At 42.5% G+C, this 19,099-nt stretch overlaps 1 protein-coding gene across 9 annotated transcripts in view; it reads left to right on the top strand.

Moving 5' to 3' along the window:
* Positions 1 to 3: 3 nt before the first annotated feature.
* The window catches only part of CUNH3orf20 (chromosome unknown C3orf20 homolog), a 117,329-nt gene continuing 98,233 nt past the window's right edge, over positions 4 to 19,099 (top strand). For 6 of the 9 annotated variants that reach the window (XM_073901703.1, XM_073901705.1, XM_073901702.1 and 3 more), the window contains exons 1-5: positions 4 to 197; positions 8,613 to 8,669; positions 9,026 to 9,575; positions 10,301 to 10,441; positions 18,116 to 18,235. In XM_073901703.1, the coding sequence (XP_073757804.1) occupies positions 9,107 to 9,575; positions 10,301 to 10,441; positions 18,116 to 18,235 (730 nt within the window). In that variant the 5' untranslated portion in view covers positions 4 to 197; positions 8,613 to 8,669; positions 9,026 to 9,106. Of the gene's footprint in view, positions 198 to 8,612; positions 8,670 to 8,920; positions 9,576 to 10,300; positions 10,442 to 18,115; positions 18,236 to 19,099 lie in introns of all 9 variants that reach the window. The other 3 variants (XM_073901704.1, XM_073901700.1, XM_073901698.1) reach the window with 3 other exon arrangements.

The raw sequence follows: 19,099 nt of genomic DNA, 5'->3' as shown, positions 1-19,099 counted from the left end.
GGTTTTCAGCTAACCTTGTTGTGACATCGAGATGAGGCAGTAGAATTTAGAATTTGGAACAGGGGTGGGTACTGGTCTTTACAGTTAATACAACATAGAGGAGCCACGCCATACGTGCTTAGTTTCTTTTTCAGCCAGTGCATTGAACTAAGTCAGTTATATGTCAAGCAGTTCCTGTAAAAAGCTATATGGCTAAGGTAAGTGATGATAATTAGAATTTGTTGACTTGTTGAAAATCATGAAAGAAAATGAAACCCCCTGGCCTTCCCACCCAGCCCTTGTGAGCTGCCTTGGTGAGGCATTTAGCTAGTGTAGGTTATGGACATCTAGCTTAATGTTTAATGTTTGGGGTCGGGGGGAAAGAATGATATAATAGGTGTACATTATTGTCTAGGAAAACTGGAAAAAAACGAAGCAAGGTGTTTTAATGAAAACCTGGCACTCAGGCCCAGTATTGATCTGTTACTGTGTTTCTTAATAAATCCTGGGCTGCATTTATATACACATGCATATTAAGTGCATGTTTGTGCAGTGATGGGAGTGGTCAGGAATATTCTTTGTCAATCTCAGTTTAAACAGCTTCTTTCTCCACCACATTTCTAACTGCCACATTCTTCCTAACTCTGAAAACTCGCCTGCTTGGTGGCAGTTTTGCCTGGTGGTAAGCATTTTTACTGGGGTACTTTGTTTTCTATTTCTTTTTCTGATTGTTATCAGCAATGAAGCTTCCATGAACTTGAACATGGGGGATAGTTTTAGACACTTGACCCCTCAGTGCCCCTTGCCCTGCCCCATACCTCTCTGTACATGTTGTTCAGGGTTGTTTATGTAAACTAGAAACACAAAAGTAGGCCCTGTTCACAGCCCAGTTCTCCCAGGTCACAAATACATCTGAGAACAGCACTGCTGTCTTTGCAGGGGACCCAGGATTTATTGTCTTCTTTCCAAAAATGAATTGATTTTTTTTTAATCGAGGTTTAATTTACACATAACATACTAGTTTCAGTTGTACAACCTAATGACTTGACATTTGTATATATTACAAAGTGATCACCATAATAAGTCTAGTTACCATACATCACCATACATACAGAATTCTTTTTCTTGTGATGAGAACTTTAAGATCTATTCTCTTAGCAAGCTCTTTCAAATATGCGATACAGTACTAACTATAGTCACCATGCTGTGCATTATATTCCCATGGCTTATTTATTTTATAACTGGAACTTTGCGGTTTCTGACTCCCTTTACCCATTTCGTCCACCCCCATCTTCTCCCTCTGGCAACCACCAGTCTGTTCTCTGTTTCTGTGAGCTTGGCTTTTTGGTTTTTTGGGGTTTTTTTAGATTCCACTTATAAAAGAGATCATGTGGTATTTGTCTTTGTCTGACTTATTTCACTTAGCATAATGCCCTCAGGGTCCATCCATGTTGAAACTCGCAAGATTTCCTTCTTTTTGTGGCTATGTAGTATTCCATTATACATGTGAATCACATTTTCTTTATCCATTCATCCATCAATGGACACTTAGGTTGCTTCCATATCTTGGCTGTTGTAAATAATGCTGCAATGAACATGGGGGTACGGATATCTTTTCTAGTTGGTGTTTTTGTTTTCATTGGATAAATACCCAGAAGTGGAATTCCTGGATCATATGGTAATTCTATTTTTAATATTTTGAGGAACCTCCATATTGGTTTCCATAGTGGTTGCACCAATTTACATTCCCACTAACAATGTATGAGGGTTCCAATTTCTCCACATTCTCTCCAGCACTTGTTATTTCTTGTCTTTTTGATGATAGTCATTCTAACAGGTGTGAGATGATATCCCATTGTGGTTTTGATATGCATTTCCCTGATGATTAGGGATGTTGAGTATTTTTTCATAATTTACAGAAATCATCTTTACCTTAGAAGAGGCTTTATATCTCTGCTTCCAATTATAATCTACATAAGTTTTAAGGGATGTGTGATCAATGTAAACATACCATTTTTTAAAATAATGTTTTTAAAACTGAGCTGCTCCAATATTTTTAATTGCTCTCTAATAGTTCATCAAATTAATCTACGTTGTTGTTAAACACTTCCTCAGTTGTTGGCTGGCTACATTATTTCACTATTAGAAATGAAGAGGCTATAAGCATCTTTTTGTTTGGCTCAACCAGCATTCATCTGTATCCAAGTGGCTTCTCTCCCTCTTTTAAAAACTGTCCCCCTGGGCATTACTTTCAGAAGTGAGATCACTGGGTCAAAGGGATGATCATTTTTATGTTTCTTGATGGGTCTTGCCGGGAGACCCATCTTAATAAGGGCCCTTGACATCCTGATAAATCTCCCTGGTGGAGGTTGCAGGTGGTTTGCAAGTGAATTCTGCTCCAGGATGAGGGGTGGCCGTGAGGTTTCAGTCTCCTGTGTAAACCTTCCTTGGTGGCAGGCAGTTAAGCTTAATCGTATGTAGTGGCCCCCACTCTGCTTCCTCTTCAGATCCCTTCTCTCTCCAGCTCAGCCCTTCTCTCCTCATCTGCTTAGAGAATTCAAGCATCTGTTCAGAACATGCTTTATATACTGAGCAACAGAAAGCACAGTGTCTTCATTTTCCTAGTCTCATCTGCACTTCTTCAGTGCACTGCACGGGGGCTTATTCTCACGCCTATCCTAGCCGACAGCTGGGCTTGCTCACAGACTGCGGGCACATGCAGCTACATCTGCACTGCTTTCTGTCTTTATCAAAGCATTTCTGATTAAAACTACAGAGAGCCAGAGACTAGAGATATTAGTAAAGAAAGCCAGGACCAGATGACCTGAGAGAGCTAAGTTTAATTTTGTTTTTAAGTATACCACTGTATGTTCTTTAAAAAAAAAAAAAAAAAAGATTTTACTTATTCGTTAGAGAGCACACACAAGTTGGGGGAGAGGGAGGGAGAGGCAGTGGGAGAGGGAGAAGCAGGCTCTCCGCTGAGCAGGGAGCTTGACTTGGGGCTCGATCCCGGGACCCTGGGATCATGACCTGAGCTGAAGGCAGATGCTTACCCGACTGAGTCACCCAGACACCCCCAGGTGTATGTATTTCTAAAAAATATATTCTTGGGTCAGTGCCAGTAATGGGAAGGAAGGATGCCCTTTTCTCTTCTAAACCTATACCCGATTTCCCCCCTCAGCTTCCTTCAGACTATGGGTCCTTGCTTTTCCCAAAGCCTGTGCAGAATTTTCCCACTTTTCACCCCTGTTCTGCTTGTGCTCCATGGCACCCCTGGCAGTTCGCTGTGCCTGTGCTTTTTAAGGACCCTTCTTGGGTGCACCAAAGACTGGGAGTCCCTTTTCACTGTAGGCAGAAATCAGGGTGCTGTGGATGTGGCCCCTCTCCTTGGCTAATCCGCCCAGCAACTGGGCTGCTCACACTCCTTCCACTGCACTGCCAGCCCCTGGGAGGAGCACCCTAGAGTACAGATGCCGCCTCTGCTTGCAGTCCTTCTGTGCTTTCCTGTCCCCTGCAAAATGAAGTCCAGGCTTATTGTTTCACAGCTGGTCCCTTCCTGCCCCTCTCGCTCCACACTAACCCACAGCATGCTCTGCTTGCTTCTTCCCCAAACTCGCCAGACAGTTTAGAGCCTCTGCCCTGAGCAAGTGTCATGCCCACCACCTGGAATGCTCTTCCTCTCCTTGTTCACTAGGCTAACTGGTTTCTGGGCCGGTTTCTGTCATTTCCATTGCGCAACCTTCTTCGACCACTCCACATAATTTCTGTTTTCTATTTAACATTCACTGAGCACTTAACTGTGCTAGGCATTGTGCCAACCCTGTACATGCATCATCTCACTTATCCTCACAGTCCGGGGAGGTGGGGACTAGGGCCCTTGAGATCATCATGCAGGTAAGTGCCGGGCTCAAGGTCACAAAATTTGAGATCATCACACAGATAAGTGCCAAGCTCAAGGTCACATTGCCTGAGCTCTTAGCTGCCCAGCCACACTGCCTTCTCCAGGCTTCCATTCTGCCTTACAGAGAGCACTCTGACTTGTCATTGTAGCTTTGTGTGTTTCTCCCCTTGGATCTGTCCTCTTGGGACAGAGCAGCCAGGCAGCAAATCAAATGAAGAAGGCACTGGGCCTGTGGTCATCTTCTATATGCTTTCTAAACTTCTCACACAATCTTTTCATTTCTTTGTGGGAGGTGTTTCTTGAAACTTCACTTAAGGCCATCAGCATGGGTCTGTTAGGCCATGCATGGGACTTTGATGCTGCAAATGTTTTTCAGTTTTTAGTATGTAGCAGCACTGTATTTAGTAATATGGACATTATAAAAGGGAGAGAAGACATGGCCCCTGCCGTCCAATTGCAGAGATGAGAATTACCATATGGGACGCAGCTAGTGATTAAAGACAATGCATTTGAATATTTGATCATACAACACATGCAAATTCTTTGGCATGACATACAAGACCTTTTGCGATCTGATTTGAGACCACTTTTCTAACTTTACTACTCTTCCAGAGACCCCAGTCATACTGATGTGTTTTGCAGTTCTCTGAACCCACTGTGCTTTAAATGCCTCTGCTCCCTTGTACATCCTGCTCCTTTTGCCTAGAATGGCAACTTCTCATCTTTTATAACCATCTCCAGTGCTGCTTCCGTGAGACCTTTTTCTTTGAGTTTTCATGGCCCTTGTACATTCTTCTGTAGTGTGACCCTTATCATATTGTCTGTAAGTCAGTTTTGTAAGTCTTATGTGCCTGTTAAATGTTGAGCTGCTTGGGAGGAAAGCCTGTGTCTCAGTGATGGAAAAATGAATGACAGCATTGAAATTGGATACATAGAAAGGAGGGTGGGATGATGTTCCAACATGGCTGGTGGCAGTCCAGAATCACACTTGACTGCAAGGATAGAGATCTAAACAAAGGGGCCCACTCTCTCCTGTGAAACAAGTTTAGAGGTAGGTAGCCAAGTGCTGGTGCAGGGATGCTGCTGTGTCATTAGGAGCCTAGGTTCTGTCGCTCTGCTCAGTCACCTTCAATGCACGGCTTCCCTCTCCAAGGTAACTTCATGGCTCTAAATGGCTGCCGGAGCTACAGCCATCTCATCCATCCCAAACGAGAAGGGCTGTGAGGAAAGGACAAGTCTGTGAAGGTAGTCTCCTTTAAAAACATGTCTCAGGGCCGGGGCGCCTGGGTGGCTCAGATGGTTAAGCATCTGCCTTCGGCTCAGGTCGTGATCCCAGGGTCCTGGGATCGAGCCCCGCATCGGGCTCCCTGCTTGGCGGGGAACCTGCTTCTCCCTCTCCCTCTACTGTTCCCCCTGCTTGTGCTCTCTCGCTCTCTCTATCAAATAAATAAATAAAATCTTTAAAAAATAAAAAATAAAAAAAAAAATAAAAACATGTCTCAGGGCCAAACCTAACAGCTCCACTTTAATCCCATAGGCCAGGGTTTAGTCACATGGGCACCTCTAGCTGAATTTTGAAGAGATAACTATATGGCAGTAAATACAGGTCAGGGCACTTGGGTGGTGCAGTTGGTTAAGTGTCCAACTCTTGGTTTCGGCTCAGGTCGTGATCTCAGGGTCATGGGATCAAACCCCGTGCCTGGCTCTACCCAGTGCGGTGTCAGCTTGAGTTTCTCTCTCCCTTTCCCTCTGCTCCATTACCCCCACTCTCTAAAATAAATAAATAATTCTTTTTAAAAATACAGGTAAATATAAATATAACAAATATTTGTGTTGATTAATTTATTATAATACTTATATATAATTAAATGTAAATATATGATAATAACTATTTGATTTTAAATGACATTTCTTAAAAAAAAACAAAACAGCTTTTAGAGCCAAATAGACTTTTCTCCAAAGAAGGTATAAATTGGTCCATAAACATGTGAAAGGATGCTCACCATCATTAGTCATTAGGGAAATGCAAATCAAAATCACAATGAGATACCACTTCACACCTCTGGAATGGCTTTAGAATCAAAAAGACATAATAACAAGTGTTAACAAGGACATGGAGGAATTAGAAGCCTCCTACATTGCTGGTGGGGCTATAAAATGGTAGAGCCACTTTGGAAACCAGTCTGACAGTCCCTCAAAATGTTAAACACTGAGTTACCATATGACCCAGCTAGCTATTCCACTCCTGGGTGTACATCCAAGAGAATCGTGGTGAAGATGTCCGTCTGCATAAAAACTTGTACATGAATGTTCACAGTATTACTATTCATAATAACCCCAAAGTGGAAGAAATCAAAATGGCCATCAAATAATGAATGGATCAACAAATTGTGATATATCCACATAATGGGATACTATTCTGCCAAAAAATGAATGACGTAACTGATACGTGCTCAACATGGATGAACCTTGGAAATATGCTGAGTGAAAGAAGCCAGTCACAAAAGACAACATAATGTATGATTTCATTTATATGGAATGTCCAGAACAGGCAAATCTATAGAGACAGAAACTAGATTAGTGGGTGCCTAGGAGTGAGAGGGAATGGGGAGTGACTGCTAATGAATTTCTTTTGGGGGTGATGAAATTGTTCTAAAATTAGATAGTGGTGTCGGTTGCACAACTTTGAATATACTAAAAACCATTATATACTTTAAAAGGGGCACATTGTATGATATGTGACTTATATCTCAATAAAACTGCTTTTAAAAGCTCTTACCTGTTTGTAAGACATATCTTCAAAAGTAACCTCAAAAGAAATGAGTTGGTAAGCAGTGGGATGGGGAGAATTTCCTCAGACCAGTTAACATTTCAAGGACTGTATTTGTCTTCTCTTCATTTGAGTCCTGGCTTAAAAAAAAAAAAAAAATCTGCCCTTCTTGGTCAGGGTCAGATCCCTCTGGCTGGTCGCCCAGATGACTGAGATTCTGAGTAGTTTCTTTGTTCTACAGACTTATCATTTAAAAAACGAAGTATTTTTCTGCGTCTCCAAAGCTAAGGAATAAAGATGCCAGGGGGTCAGCAAATAGACATAGGAAGCCACTTATCTGGAAACCAGGATGTCAGAAGGGTTTGCTCTGTGGAACTCTTGTTCCTTGGAGATTTTGTTGCTGATAGATAGGCAGAAGCAGTTCAAGGGCTGTGAGGAAATCAGATTCTGTTTGGAAAGCTTCTGTGCTGGGAGTCTGCACACAGGCAGCTCCCACCTGACCAGGAGCTCTGTGTTGTCCGTCATCAGGGAAATGGGAGAGATAATAATCTCACCCCGGGTGGTCACACCAGATCGTGCCTGTGAACCTACTCTGTAAATGGGGTGGTGCACCCCAGGGGTGAACTTGGGGTGGCTCCAGAGGACACGGTTTGAAAGATGAAAGAATGAGGATTGTCTGGCGGGAGAAAAGCACCATGGACAGGGTGGGGAGTGGTTGTCAGGATGGAAGGTAGAATTGACAGTGGGAAGGCTGTGGTAACAAGGATTGTCAGAGGCCCTGGCCAGCACTCCTGGCCAGGGTCCTTCCTCTGCTCTAGAGGCCGACACTACTAGGCCCCTAGCACATTCCTAGTTTGCCTTTGGGGACAACAGGGGCAACTGACCTACACTGCATGGAAATGCCAGTAAAGGTGATTCCCTTAGGTCTACCTTTCCTACATGTTCTGGATTCTTTTTTTTTTTTTAAGATTTTATTTATTTATTTATTTGAAAGAGAGAGAACGTGCACAGGCACATGAATGAGGGAGGAGCAGAGGCAGAGGGACAAGCAGACTCTGCTCTGAGAGTGGAGCCTGACACAGGGCTCAACCCCAGAATCCTGAGATCATGACCTGAGTTGAAACCAAGAGTCGGATGCTTAACTGACCGAGCTACCCAGGCACCCCTGTGTTCTGGATTCTTGAGCATCTTTTGCGTAGGCTCATGTTCTCACAAAGCCCCTCAGGAATTAAAAGAAATAAGTCATCATTTTTGTGTAATGCAAGATCAAGAAGTGATCTTACATTTTTGTCAGTGTGTTGATATATGACTGAAGAGTGTCCTTACAGGATTCATTTTGATCAGATAAATGAAACTTTCAGATCTGATTACAAAACCCTAGTGGATTTTTCCAGCCATTTTTGTGCTTATCAAATTATTCTTCACACTCCCTCTCTTCAACCAGTGGTCTATTTTTATATATATTAAGAAGACAAGAATAAAACACAGTCTAGAAACATGTCAGGGTAAAAACCACCATAGCACCTAGTGGTGTTCAGCTGACCCAGACATGAGTATGCTTATCTGCTAACCCACATATGTCTACTTGATGAGCACTCAGAGCCCTCAAGAAGTTCTATTAAAGTGGGAAAATATTTATTATAGTTCATTGTTTAAGGTATGTGTTTTTTCCATTTTAATATCTCTTAAATTGTGATATCTCTTATAGTCAGTAGCATCTGAAATTGATATTTTTTTTCTTGTAAGTTGGTGCATCTTACAATCAATTACATCAGACCTTGATTTGATGAAATGTGGCAAATATTAGTCATTGAATTGAGAAAATTTATTCTCCTCATTCTTCTCCATCTGCCCTTGGATATACATGCTGAATAATTGCATCCCCATCCTTGCATTGCCACCAGGAACTGCCCCATCCCCATCCTCCAGAGAGCCAATAAAACATCTTTTTTGTGTTTGCAGGTTTTTATCCATAGACCACAAGCAGATCTTCCACTCCCAGGTCTCTGACTGTAAAAGGTACAGTGGAACCTTTCTGCCTTCCCTATCTTTTCCATTCCTCCAGCACCCCAGGGTTCCTCCAAGAGGTACTCAGTTTGTATGACTGTCCCTGGAACCATTTCTGGAAGCCGGTCATCCCCAAGGCCCTTCCCAAAGTAACCCACTAATGTGGGTTCATCTGATGCTGTCTCTGGGAAGAAGAAGGAGGGACATCCCTTTGCCTTCCTGTGTGAGGAGTGATCAGTTATTTCCTTATCCTTCCTGGACAGGACCTGCTGGCTCAATGACCTATAAAGGCCATTTCAGCACTTCCATTCTGTCTGTCTCCAAGGCTTCACCTTAGGTAAGAACTGTCACTCTCGTTCACCTCTCAGGGGGCTCTGACTTTCTACAGCTGCAGGTCCATCTGGTCTGAGATGGACAGTATTACCTAGCAGGATGCATACTGTAGCAACATGACTGACATCAAGAGCAACCGAGAATTGTACCAGCAGTACACAGCCTTGGCGCCCAGGCTGCTGGCCCGCATCTCCGAACTGCTCATCAGTTGCCGGAACGCAGGTATTTCTGTACCTAAGGGCATCAGGAACATCTTTGAGTTCACTTGGGAGGAGCTCACTGCTGACCCCATGGTGCCTACCCCGTCCAACATCATGGGCCTGGAGATCAACATTGGACCCCCACCCGTGGTGCTTATGGAATCAGCCACCATGCAGGCCCCTGTCCAAAAGAAGCCACCACCAGTACCAACACCACAGTTGCTGCCCACATCCACTGGGCCAGCCAGGATAACCCAGTCTCCCACCCATGGCTATCTAGCACACTCTGGCCAGGAGACCCTGCACAGATTCCAGCAGCAGTCTATCCACCTGCTGACAGAGCTGCTCACCCTGAAGATGAAGACCATGGTGGAGTCCGTGTCTGGTAAGGCTGGCTCGCCAGATTCTTCTCCATTTTTTTCTGAGCCCAGAAGGATCTGCCCAGACTGATGTATGTGTCCACCACAGCCATCCCAGACAGGTATATAAGGATATACTGGGGATAGGTGGCAGCCATGGGTCTGCTGTAGGAATTGAACCCCTTCCCACAACCCCCTCAAGAGTCATACTCTCACCCCTCTGTTCTCCACTTTTTCCTCCCATTTCCCCAACGTTGCTGAGTCCAGACTGGAAGAGGCTGTGGAGAACAGTGTGAGGCCAGAGGTACTGAAGGGTGGAGTTTGTAGAAATGTTGCAGAAGTGGAGAGAGGCAGCACCCAGGAGGAGGGGGTAAATTGAGAGGACTGATGAGTGGTCAGCAAGACCATCCATGGTAAGGGTGTAACCCTAAGATCATGGAGGGTAGATAAAGCCATACCAGTACTTGAGCCTTCTAGATGCTTCTAGAGCCTTCTAGATGTTATTTTCCATACTAATGGCATCAGTCTCCTGGCCTCTGGGTGGGAAGAGAGAAGGGTAAGGGGGTGCAGAGAGCAAAATGCCACCTGACAGGTCTTGAGAGCTCAAGACCCTTCCATTGGGAAGACCCTCATACTTGCTCTAGGAGTAGATCTCTCTACCCTTATTTCCTGGGCCATTTACAAAGGTCCTCTCCTGGAAGCATTAGCCCTGTGCTGAGAGGAAAATGAGTTGCTTCAATGATTCTTTTAGTAGGTGCCAATCCCCTGGACATCACAAGGCGCTTCGTGGAGGCCAGCCAGCTTCTCCACCTCAATGCCAGGGAGATGGCTTTTGACTACCTGATCGGCACAATGGGGAGAAGTAGCCGGGGTGTTGGACTGATAGGGAAAGGTGGGTACCCGAGCTTCAGCCCTTAGGTGGAAGCTCAAATAGTACCAATAAGAATGCAAGATAGAAAGGTCAAATCCCCAGTTTAAACATTTGACATCTCCAAGAGTTGAGGTGGATTCTCAGAGAGATTCTAGAGCAACAGAGATTCTCAAATGCTGCAGGTGAGTATGTAAAGTGGTGCAGTTCCCCTGGAGAGCAGTTTGATAGTATCTGCAATGTGTAAGACGCTCTAGCATCTTACAACCCAGCAATTTCTCTTCTAGGTCATTCCCTAGAGCTGTGCTTTTCAAACTATCTGTGGTGAAGGACCAATTTGTAAAATTGTCCATCTCTTGTGGATTGACCTTTTCAAAAATATGTCACAGCAATGTCAAATTGCCACAAAGTTTTCTAAATGTTTACTTTTAATTTTCATGCTCATCTAGTCATGGCCTGGTGCAGATTCACAGCAGTCCACTGGTCACACTTGAGAGTCACACTGGCACACGTGTGCAAGTTGTACTGAATGTTTATCGCAGAACTGTTTAGAATGGCAAAGGAAAATAAAATTGGAAGCAATCTAAATGTCCCTCAATAGGAGAAATACAAATTATAGTCCATTTAGACAATGGAACATAGTGAGAAGTAAAAATCAAGCACTTGTACAGCATAGGGACTATAAACAATAATATTGTAGTAACTTCATATGGTGACAAATGGTGACTACACTTATTGTGATGAACATTTTTTAATATATTTTTTAGGTAATATTTATACCTGATGTGGGGCTTGAACTCATGACCCCAAGATCAAGAATCACACACTCTACCAACTAAGCCGGCGGGGCGCCCCCTGGAGCATTTTGTAATGTACACAAATATCGAATCATTATATTGTACACCTGAAACTAAGATAATAGTTATATGTGAACTGCACTTCAATTAAAAAGAAAAAAAATAATAAGCGAAACAAGCACTAAAACACATATCATATAGATAATTCTCAACAAATAGTGTTAAGCAAATAAAAGGAAGCAAGTTTTAGAAGGATACATTTGGTATAATACTATTTAAATAAAATTTTTAAAAAGTTAGTATATTGCGTCTGGGTACATTATGCAAAGTACAAGTATAAAAGCGTGAAGAGGGGTGTTAGGAGCAAAGTTGGAGGAAGTGTGCTCTGGAGAGGGGTGTAGGGGAACAGAATCTGAAAGACACAGCTATTCAGTCCTCTCTAATGTATCTCTTAAGCACGAAGGATATACAAGTACAGTTGACCTTGAACAACGTGTGCTAACTGCCCAAGCAGTTGAAAATCCACATGTAACTTTCGACTCCCCCAAAACTCAACTACTAATAGCCTGCTGTTGACCAGAAGCCTTAGTGATAATATCAACAGTTGATTAACACATACTCTGTATGTGTATGTACCATATACTGTATTCTTACAATAAAGTAAGCTAGAGAATAGAGGATGCTATTAAGAAAATCCTAAGGAAGAGAAAGTACATTTATAGTACTTAACCGTATTTATCAGAAAAAATTTGCATGTAAGCAGACCCACATAGTTCAAACCCATGTTGTTCAAAGGTTCATTTTAAATGCCTAAAAGTCATCCTCACTGTTGAGAGGTTTTATGGGGGAAGTGTAAAACATTTTATCTCATCACCGTTCACCCTCACCTGTAAAATCCATTCCCAGCTAGCATCTCTCCCTGCCCACTGGATGTTTGTCAGGATACCTTTGATGGTCAGAGGTTCAACATCTGATAATATACACGTGCAGTACAAATAAATGGCATAGTAAAATTGCCATCCTTGGGGAAAAAATGTGGGACTTCATGAAGTCAGTGGAAATGATGTTGGAATGCTGCTCGGTTCCCACACAGAGCCTTTGATTGCTGGCGAAGTGGAGCGAAACTCGTCAACTGCTGGAAACAGGAAAATCGTCCGGGGCAGTGACTCCATGGAGAAAGGATGATTTGGGTATCAAAGGGTTAAAAATTAAAGCTGATAAAGCCCTTGGATATTTTGGCAAAGGCAAACATGGAGGGACTCATGTTTTACTGCTCTTGTACAGCCATTCAGGAAAAAAGAAAATCACCCCACCTCAAAAAAATGACACAGTCATTTTTATTGCTTTTAAGAATTAGTGTACACTTACAATATCAACAAATTTTTGTTAAACACAAGGTAAAATAAAGTTATTTTGATAACTTTTTTTGAGAGAGAGGGCGTGTGTGAGCATGAGAGGAAGGGTAGAGGGAGAGGGAGAGAGAGAATCCCAAGCAGACTCCATGCCTAGCGCAGAGCCAGACTTGGGGCTTGATGTCATGATCATGAGATCATGACCTGAGCTGAAATCAGGAGTCAGATGCTAAACTGACTGAGCCACCCAGGTGCCCCTATTTTGATGACTTTTATTTTTTAGCTTCAATCTAAGTATGCTTTTTTCCTTTTTCCTTTTATTAAGTTTTTAATTTTTTGTTAAAGATTTTGTTTATTTATTTGAGAGAGAGGGAGAGAAAGCACAAGCAAGGGGAGGGGCAGAGAGGGGGGGAGAAGCAGACTCCCTGATAAGCAGGGAGCCTAACTCAGGGCTCGATCCCAGGACCCTGAGATCATGAGGTGAAGGCAGCCGCTTAACCAACTGAGCCACCCAGGTGCCTCTTAAATTTTTAATTCTAATTCCAATGTAGTTAACAAAGTGTTGTATTAGTTTCAGGTGCACAATATAGTGATTCAGTAATTCTGTACATTACTCAGTGCTCATCATGATAAGTGTACTGTTAATCCCCTTCACCTGTTTCTCTTCCCTGCCCCCAGACCTCCCGTCTGGTGACAATCAGTGTGTTCTCTGTATTTTAAGAGTCTGTTTCTTGAGGTGCCTGGGTGGCTCAGTCATTTAAGCATCTGACTTGATTTCGGCTTAGGGTCATGGGATTGAGCCCTATGTTGGGCTCAGTGCTAAGCATGGAGCCTGCTTGGGGTTCTCTCTCTCACTCCCTGCCCCTCCCCCTGCTTGTGTGCTCTCTTTCTCTCTCAGATAAATAAACAAACCTTTTTAAAAAAGAATTTGTTTCTTGGTTTGTCTCATTTTTTTTTCCTTTTGTTCATTTGTTTTATTTCTTAAATTCCACATGAGTGAAATCATATGGTATTTGTCTTTCTCTGACTTATTTTGCTTAGTATAATACTCTCTAGCTCCATCTATGTTGTTGCCCCTGGCAAGATTGCATTCTTTTTAATGGCTGAGTAATATTCTGTTGTATACCATGTCTTCTTTATCCATTCATCTGTTGATGGTTGCTTCTGTAATTTGGCTATTGTACTGCTATAAACTTCAGGATGCATGTATCCCTTTGAATTAGTGTTGTCGTGTTCTTTGGCTAAATACTCAGTAGGGAATTACTGGATCATACAGTAATTCCGTTTTTAAGTTTTCGAGGAACCTCCATACTGTTTTGCACAGTGGCTGCACTAGTTTGCATTCCCACCAACAGTGCATGAGGGTTCCTTTTTCTACACATCCTTGCCAACACCTGTTGTTTCCTGTGTTGTTGATTTTAGCCATTCTGACAGGTGTGAGGGGGTATCTCATCATGGTTTTGATTTGCATTCCCCTGATGATGAGTACTGTTGAGTATCTTTTCAGGTGTCTGTTAGCCATCTGGATGTCTGGATGTCTTCTTTGGAGAAATGTCTGATCATGTCTTCTGCCCATTTTTAAATTGGGTTGTTTGTTTTTGGGCATTGAGTTTGTTTTCCTTTTCTAAGATAAAGTTCCAACTGGACTCCCCACCCCCACACCCCCACTATTTACCAGACCTGGAGGTCTTTGTTTTAAGGGAATTTGCTCTGTGCTGGTTCTGTTCAGGGTCAGCTATGCCCTGATAACACAGGCCCTCTAACTATGCTGTAACTATTTATACAGATGGTTACCAGCATAAGTGGATTCCTGCACCTTGTGTTCTATGTAGAGCTTAGAGATTAATTTCATTTGGTCGGGAGATACCGCCTGATGGTCTGTTGCATGGGTAGGAAAGTCCCACCTGGCCCACCTACCCAACCTCAGATCTGCCCATGGTGCTCTCTTACTTGAATATAGTGTTCCCTCACCTTGAAAAGGAAGTGGTTGTTACCATTAACATTCTACCTCATAAGGTGCTTGAGCATTCTTGCAGGATCACAGACTTTCACCTGTGATACAGTGGCTTCCTGCATCCCTTGTGGGTTGTGGTTAATCTAGTGGAGGAGAATTTGCAGAGAGCTGAGCTGAATTCTGGAGAGGCTTTGATGATTTCTGCATCCTGCTGCATTAGCAGAGTGTTCTACTACACTCACTAGGAAATCTCTCGCTTTTCGGCATGTGGTTGAAAAAAAAAAACAAGCTTAGGGTTGGGAAAAAAAACCAAGCCTAGGGTTGGAAAAAAAAATCTAACCAATAAAATATAAATGAAGGGGTGATCCATTTCTCTTGGAATAGCACTGATCCTAGAAGGGCTTGAATTAGTCCTCACAGGGCATGAAAAAGAAGATTCAAACCCTATTGACTTATTTTGCATGACTTTTGTTTTTCTGGACCATCTTATTGCATGAGGTAGAGCAAAGCTGTAACTAGGTCTGGAGTGGTCTTCCCTTAAAGCTATAGCCAGAATATTCCCCTTGCTAAGGTAGCATTTCCTTAGTGGTAAGCCTGCTTCCTGCCTTTTCTCCTTTCCAGTACATACTAGTCCTTTCGTGTCATGAAAGAAAACTAGACTGCTCCTTGATTTTTAGTTGATGGCAATATTATTAAGTAAAATATATACAAAAAAAAAAGAAATAATCTTGCCATCTTTACATAAAGCTATTTTTCATTTTTGCAATCTCCTTTGTGGTTCTTCTGTCTGTCTCTCCCTGTCTCTCTCTCTCTCTCACTTTTTCTCCATATATATTTTAAAAATACTGCCATTTTCCTGTATCTCAAGTTTCCTTTACTGAGACACAGATGTTTGCCAACACAGTTATATGTTGGCTTTTAATAATTGTCATTTTAAGTGGATGTAGACTTTTAATGTTCATGTTCTATAATTAACCAAATGCTTATGTTTTCAGGTTTCTTACCTTTAGTATAATATGCATTATAATATGCAACTTTAAATTTTATTTTATTTTATTATGTTACGTTAGTCACCATACAGTACATCATTAGTTTTTGATGTAGTGTTCCGTGATTCATTGTTTTCATATAACACCCAGTGCTCCATGCAGTAAATACCCTCCTTAATACCCATCACCGGGCTAACCCATCCCCTACCCCCTCCCCTCTAAAACCCTCAGTTTGTTTCTCAGAGTCCATAGTCTCTCATGGTTCGTCTCCCCCTCCGATTCTCCCCCCTTCATTTTTCCCTTCCTTCTCCTAATGTCCTCCATGCTATTCCTTATGTTCCACAAAGAAGTGAAACCATATGATAATTGACTTTCTCTGCTTGACTTATTTCACTTAGCGTAATCTCCTCCAGTCCCATCCATGTGGATGTAAAAGTTGGGTATTCATCCTTTCTGATGGCTGAGTAATATTCCATTGTATATATGGACCACATCTTCTTTATCCATTCATCTGTTGAAGGACATCTTGGCTCCTTCCACAGTTTGGCTATTGTGGACATTGCTGCTATGAACATTGGGGTGCATATGGCCCTTCTTTTCACTACATCTGTGTCTTTGGGGTAAATACCCACTAGTGCAATTGCTGGGTCATAGGGTAGCTCTATTTTTAATTTTTTAAGAAACCTCCACACTGTTTTCCAAAGTGGCTGTACCAACTTGCATTCCCACCAACAGTGTAAGAGGGATCCCCTTTCTCCACAACCTCTCCAACATTTGTTGTTTCTTACCTTGTCAATTTTTGCCATTCTAACTGGTGTAAGGTGGTAGGTATCTCACTGTGGTTTTGATTTGAATTTCCCTGATGGCTAATGATGACGAACATTTTTTCACGTGTCTGTTAGCCATTTGTATGTCTTCTTTTGAGAAGTGTCTGTTCATGTCTTTTGCCCATTTTTTGACTAGATTATTTGTTTTTTGGGTGTTGAGTTTGAGAAGTTCTTCATAGATCTTGGAAATCAGCCCTTTGTCTGTAGTGTCATTTGCAAATATCTTCTCCCATTCTGTGGGTTGCCTCTTTGTTTTGTTGACTGTTTCCTTTGCTGTGCAGAAGCTTTTTATCTTGGTGAAGTCCCAAAAGTTCATTTTTGCTTTTGCTTCACTAGCCTTTGGAGATGTATCTTGAAAGAAGTTGCTGTGGCCGATGTTGAAGAGGTTACTGCCTATGTTCCTCTCTAGGATTTTGATGGATTCCTGTCTCACACTGAGGTCTTTTGACGGATTTCAAGCTATATTACAAAGCAGTGATCACCAAGACAGCATGGTACTGGCACAAAAACAGACATACAGACCAATGGAACAGAATAGAGAGCCCAGATATGGACCCTCAACTCTGTGGTCAAATAATCTTTGACAAAGCAGGACAAAATATGCAATGGAGAAAAGACAATCTCTTCAATAAATGGTGCTGGGAAAATTGGACAGCTATATACAGAAGAATGAAACTTGACCATTCTCTACTAACTTTAGTTTCTATTGATTATCAAGATTGATTTCCTAGGAGAGGGATTATTGGAGCAGAAAGTCTCAGTGTGTGTACAGCTTTTGTCAAATACTGTTTTCTAGATGGATTTTGCCTACACCATCATGGTTGACCAGTTTTAGCCTATCTTTACCAGTATTGGCTTTTGTTAATTTCTGCTAAGTTAGAAGGTACTGAAAGTTGTCCTGATCTCAAGTTTTGGATCACTAGCGAAGGGTATTGTTTGCGTGTGTGCATCAACCAGTGTGCAATCTCTGGTTATAGTCTTTGTCTATTTAGGAGTTCAGGTTTGACATTTTCTTTATGAATTTGAATGAACTGTAATAAATTGCTTAACATTTCCTAACAATTTCATGCCTTACCAATGAAATGACCATATTTGGGGGAAGAATGAGCAAATGATTTGATGAGGTTTATGTAAGTATGATCAAGATTTTCTACTAGTGATGGGGGTGCTAACTTTTTTTTTAAGTAGGCGCATGGAGCCCAGTGCAGGGCTTGAACTCATGACCCTGAGATCAAGACCTGAGCTGAGATCAAGAGTCAGATGCTTAACTGACTGAGCCGCTCAGGAGCCCCAGGGGTACTAAATTTTAATTCTCAAGTGGTCAGATATCAAATGATTCTACATTAGACAGTGTGATTCTGCAAGAGACTGATCTGTTGAAGAAGCATCCAATTTCTGTGCCTTGGGTAAGGGAATAGCTGGCCCAATGTTAATCTCTCTACCTAGTGCAGCACTTCTATCTGTATTTGCCCTCACAGCTATCCTGTCCCCTTTTGTACTTGCTGCTCCCTGCACCAGTGTCATTTCTCTCTTAAGGGATATTGTAGTGGGGTGGGGGTACTGTAGAAAGGAATATCGAAGATTTCCCTTAATTACTCTGAGCCTGCTCATGCATTAAAAAGTCTTTTTCTTCTAAGGTCTGGTTGTTTTGTAACAACCAGGGCACTTTAGAATACCCACTCTACCATACTACTAGAACAAAAAGTCCATATTACATTTTTGGTTAAAAAAATAAAAATTGAAAAATTGAAGAAAGAATCCCTCTGTCTTCCACTCCAGATTCCTCCATGAACACTCCAGCCATGGGAGTGAACACACCTTACCAGCTTGTCTATGAGTCCTCTACTGGCTGTCTGAGCTTTTCTCTCTCAACTGGAAAGGAAGTCAAGAAGAAAACAGGTAATGGAGGATTCCATCTAGACCCATTAGCCCATCTTTGAGGGTGGAACTGGAGAGGAAGATAGAGGATTTCCAGTGTAGGTTGATGAGATGGCTTGTTTTAGTTTTCTGATAAGAAGGATTAATGGCCATCTTGACTGTTGGCAGAAGCTATTGACACAGATTCTGTCCCATGAATTTTTACACATCTCAACCCAGTCACTCCACAATGCAGTCTCATCATTTGAATGTTTACATGCCCTCCGCTTCTGGTGATGTGATTCACATCACATCATTTAAACATGTCCCTGATTCACCTGGGACAACATCCCTATCAAACCCACATCTTCCACCCCCTCAGTATCCCAAACTCATCCCTTCTACTCAGAGAGAGATCTGTGTTGCTCCTACTCACACAGCAAGGGAGGCAACCAGTATCTGAATAGAGGCATTTGGATAACAGACCTAACGGAATGTCCCAATTGGGCCAGTTCATGCAGGAAGAAGAAAAAGACATAGAGGGCCCTGCTATTTCCACCAAGGAAGACACACAACAGAAAAAGGCTTAAGAGAAAGAATAGGTGGCAGATGAGACCAAACAGTATAGCACTATGCAACTGTGCAGCCAGAAGCTCAGAAGAGGAAGGAGTTGGGGCTGGAGAGGGCAGGGCAGGGTCTCATGGAACTTCTGGTTATCTCCCCACCTCCCTACCCAACCAGCTGTGATGGCAGATGGAGAAATGGGGTAGGCAAGGGAGGGCTGTATTTGCAAAGAGATGGTGGGAGGATCAACATAAGGTGGGAGTGCTCTAAGACTGTCCACTGGAGGTAAGGCTGGAAGTTGAGAAGTTTGGATATTATTTCTGACCCCACCCCTGGATGGCT

Source organism: Callorhinus ursinus, unplaced genomic scaffold (assembly GCF_003265705.2).
Source record: "Callorhinus ursinus isolate GAN/ISIS: 27379988/994484 unplaced genomic scaffold, GSC_fseal_2.0 scaffold15, whole genome shotgun sequence".
In the NCBI taxonomy this organism is placed as follows: domain Eukaryota; kingdom Metazoa; phylum Chordata; class Mammalia; order Carnivora; family Otariidae; genus Callorhinus; species Callorhinus ursinus.
Note: the sequence above shows the minus strand (reverse complement) of the source record. Positions and strands in the feature narration are given on the sequence as shown.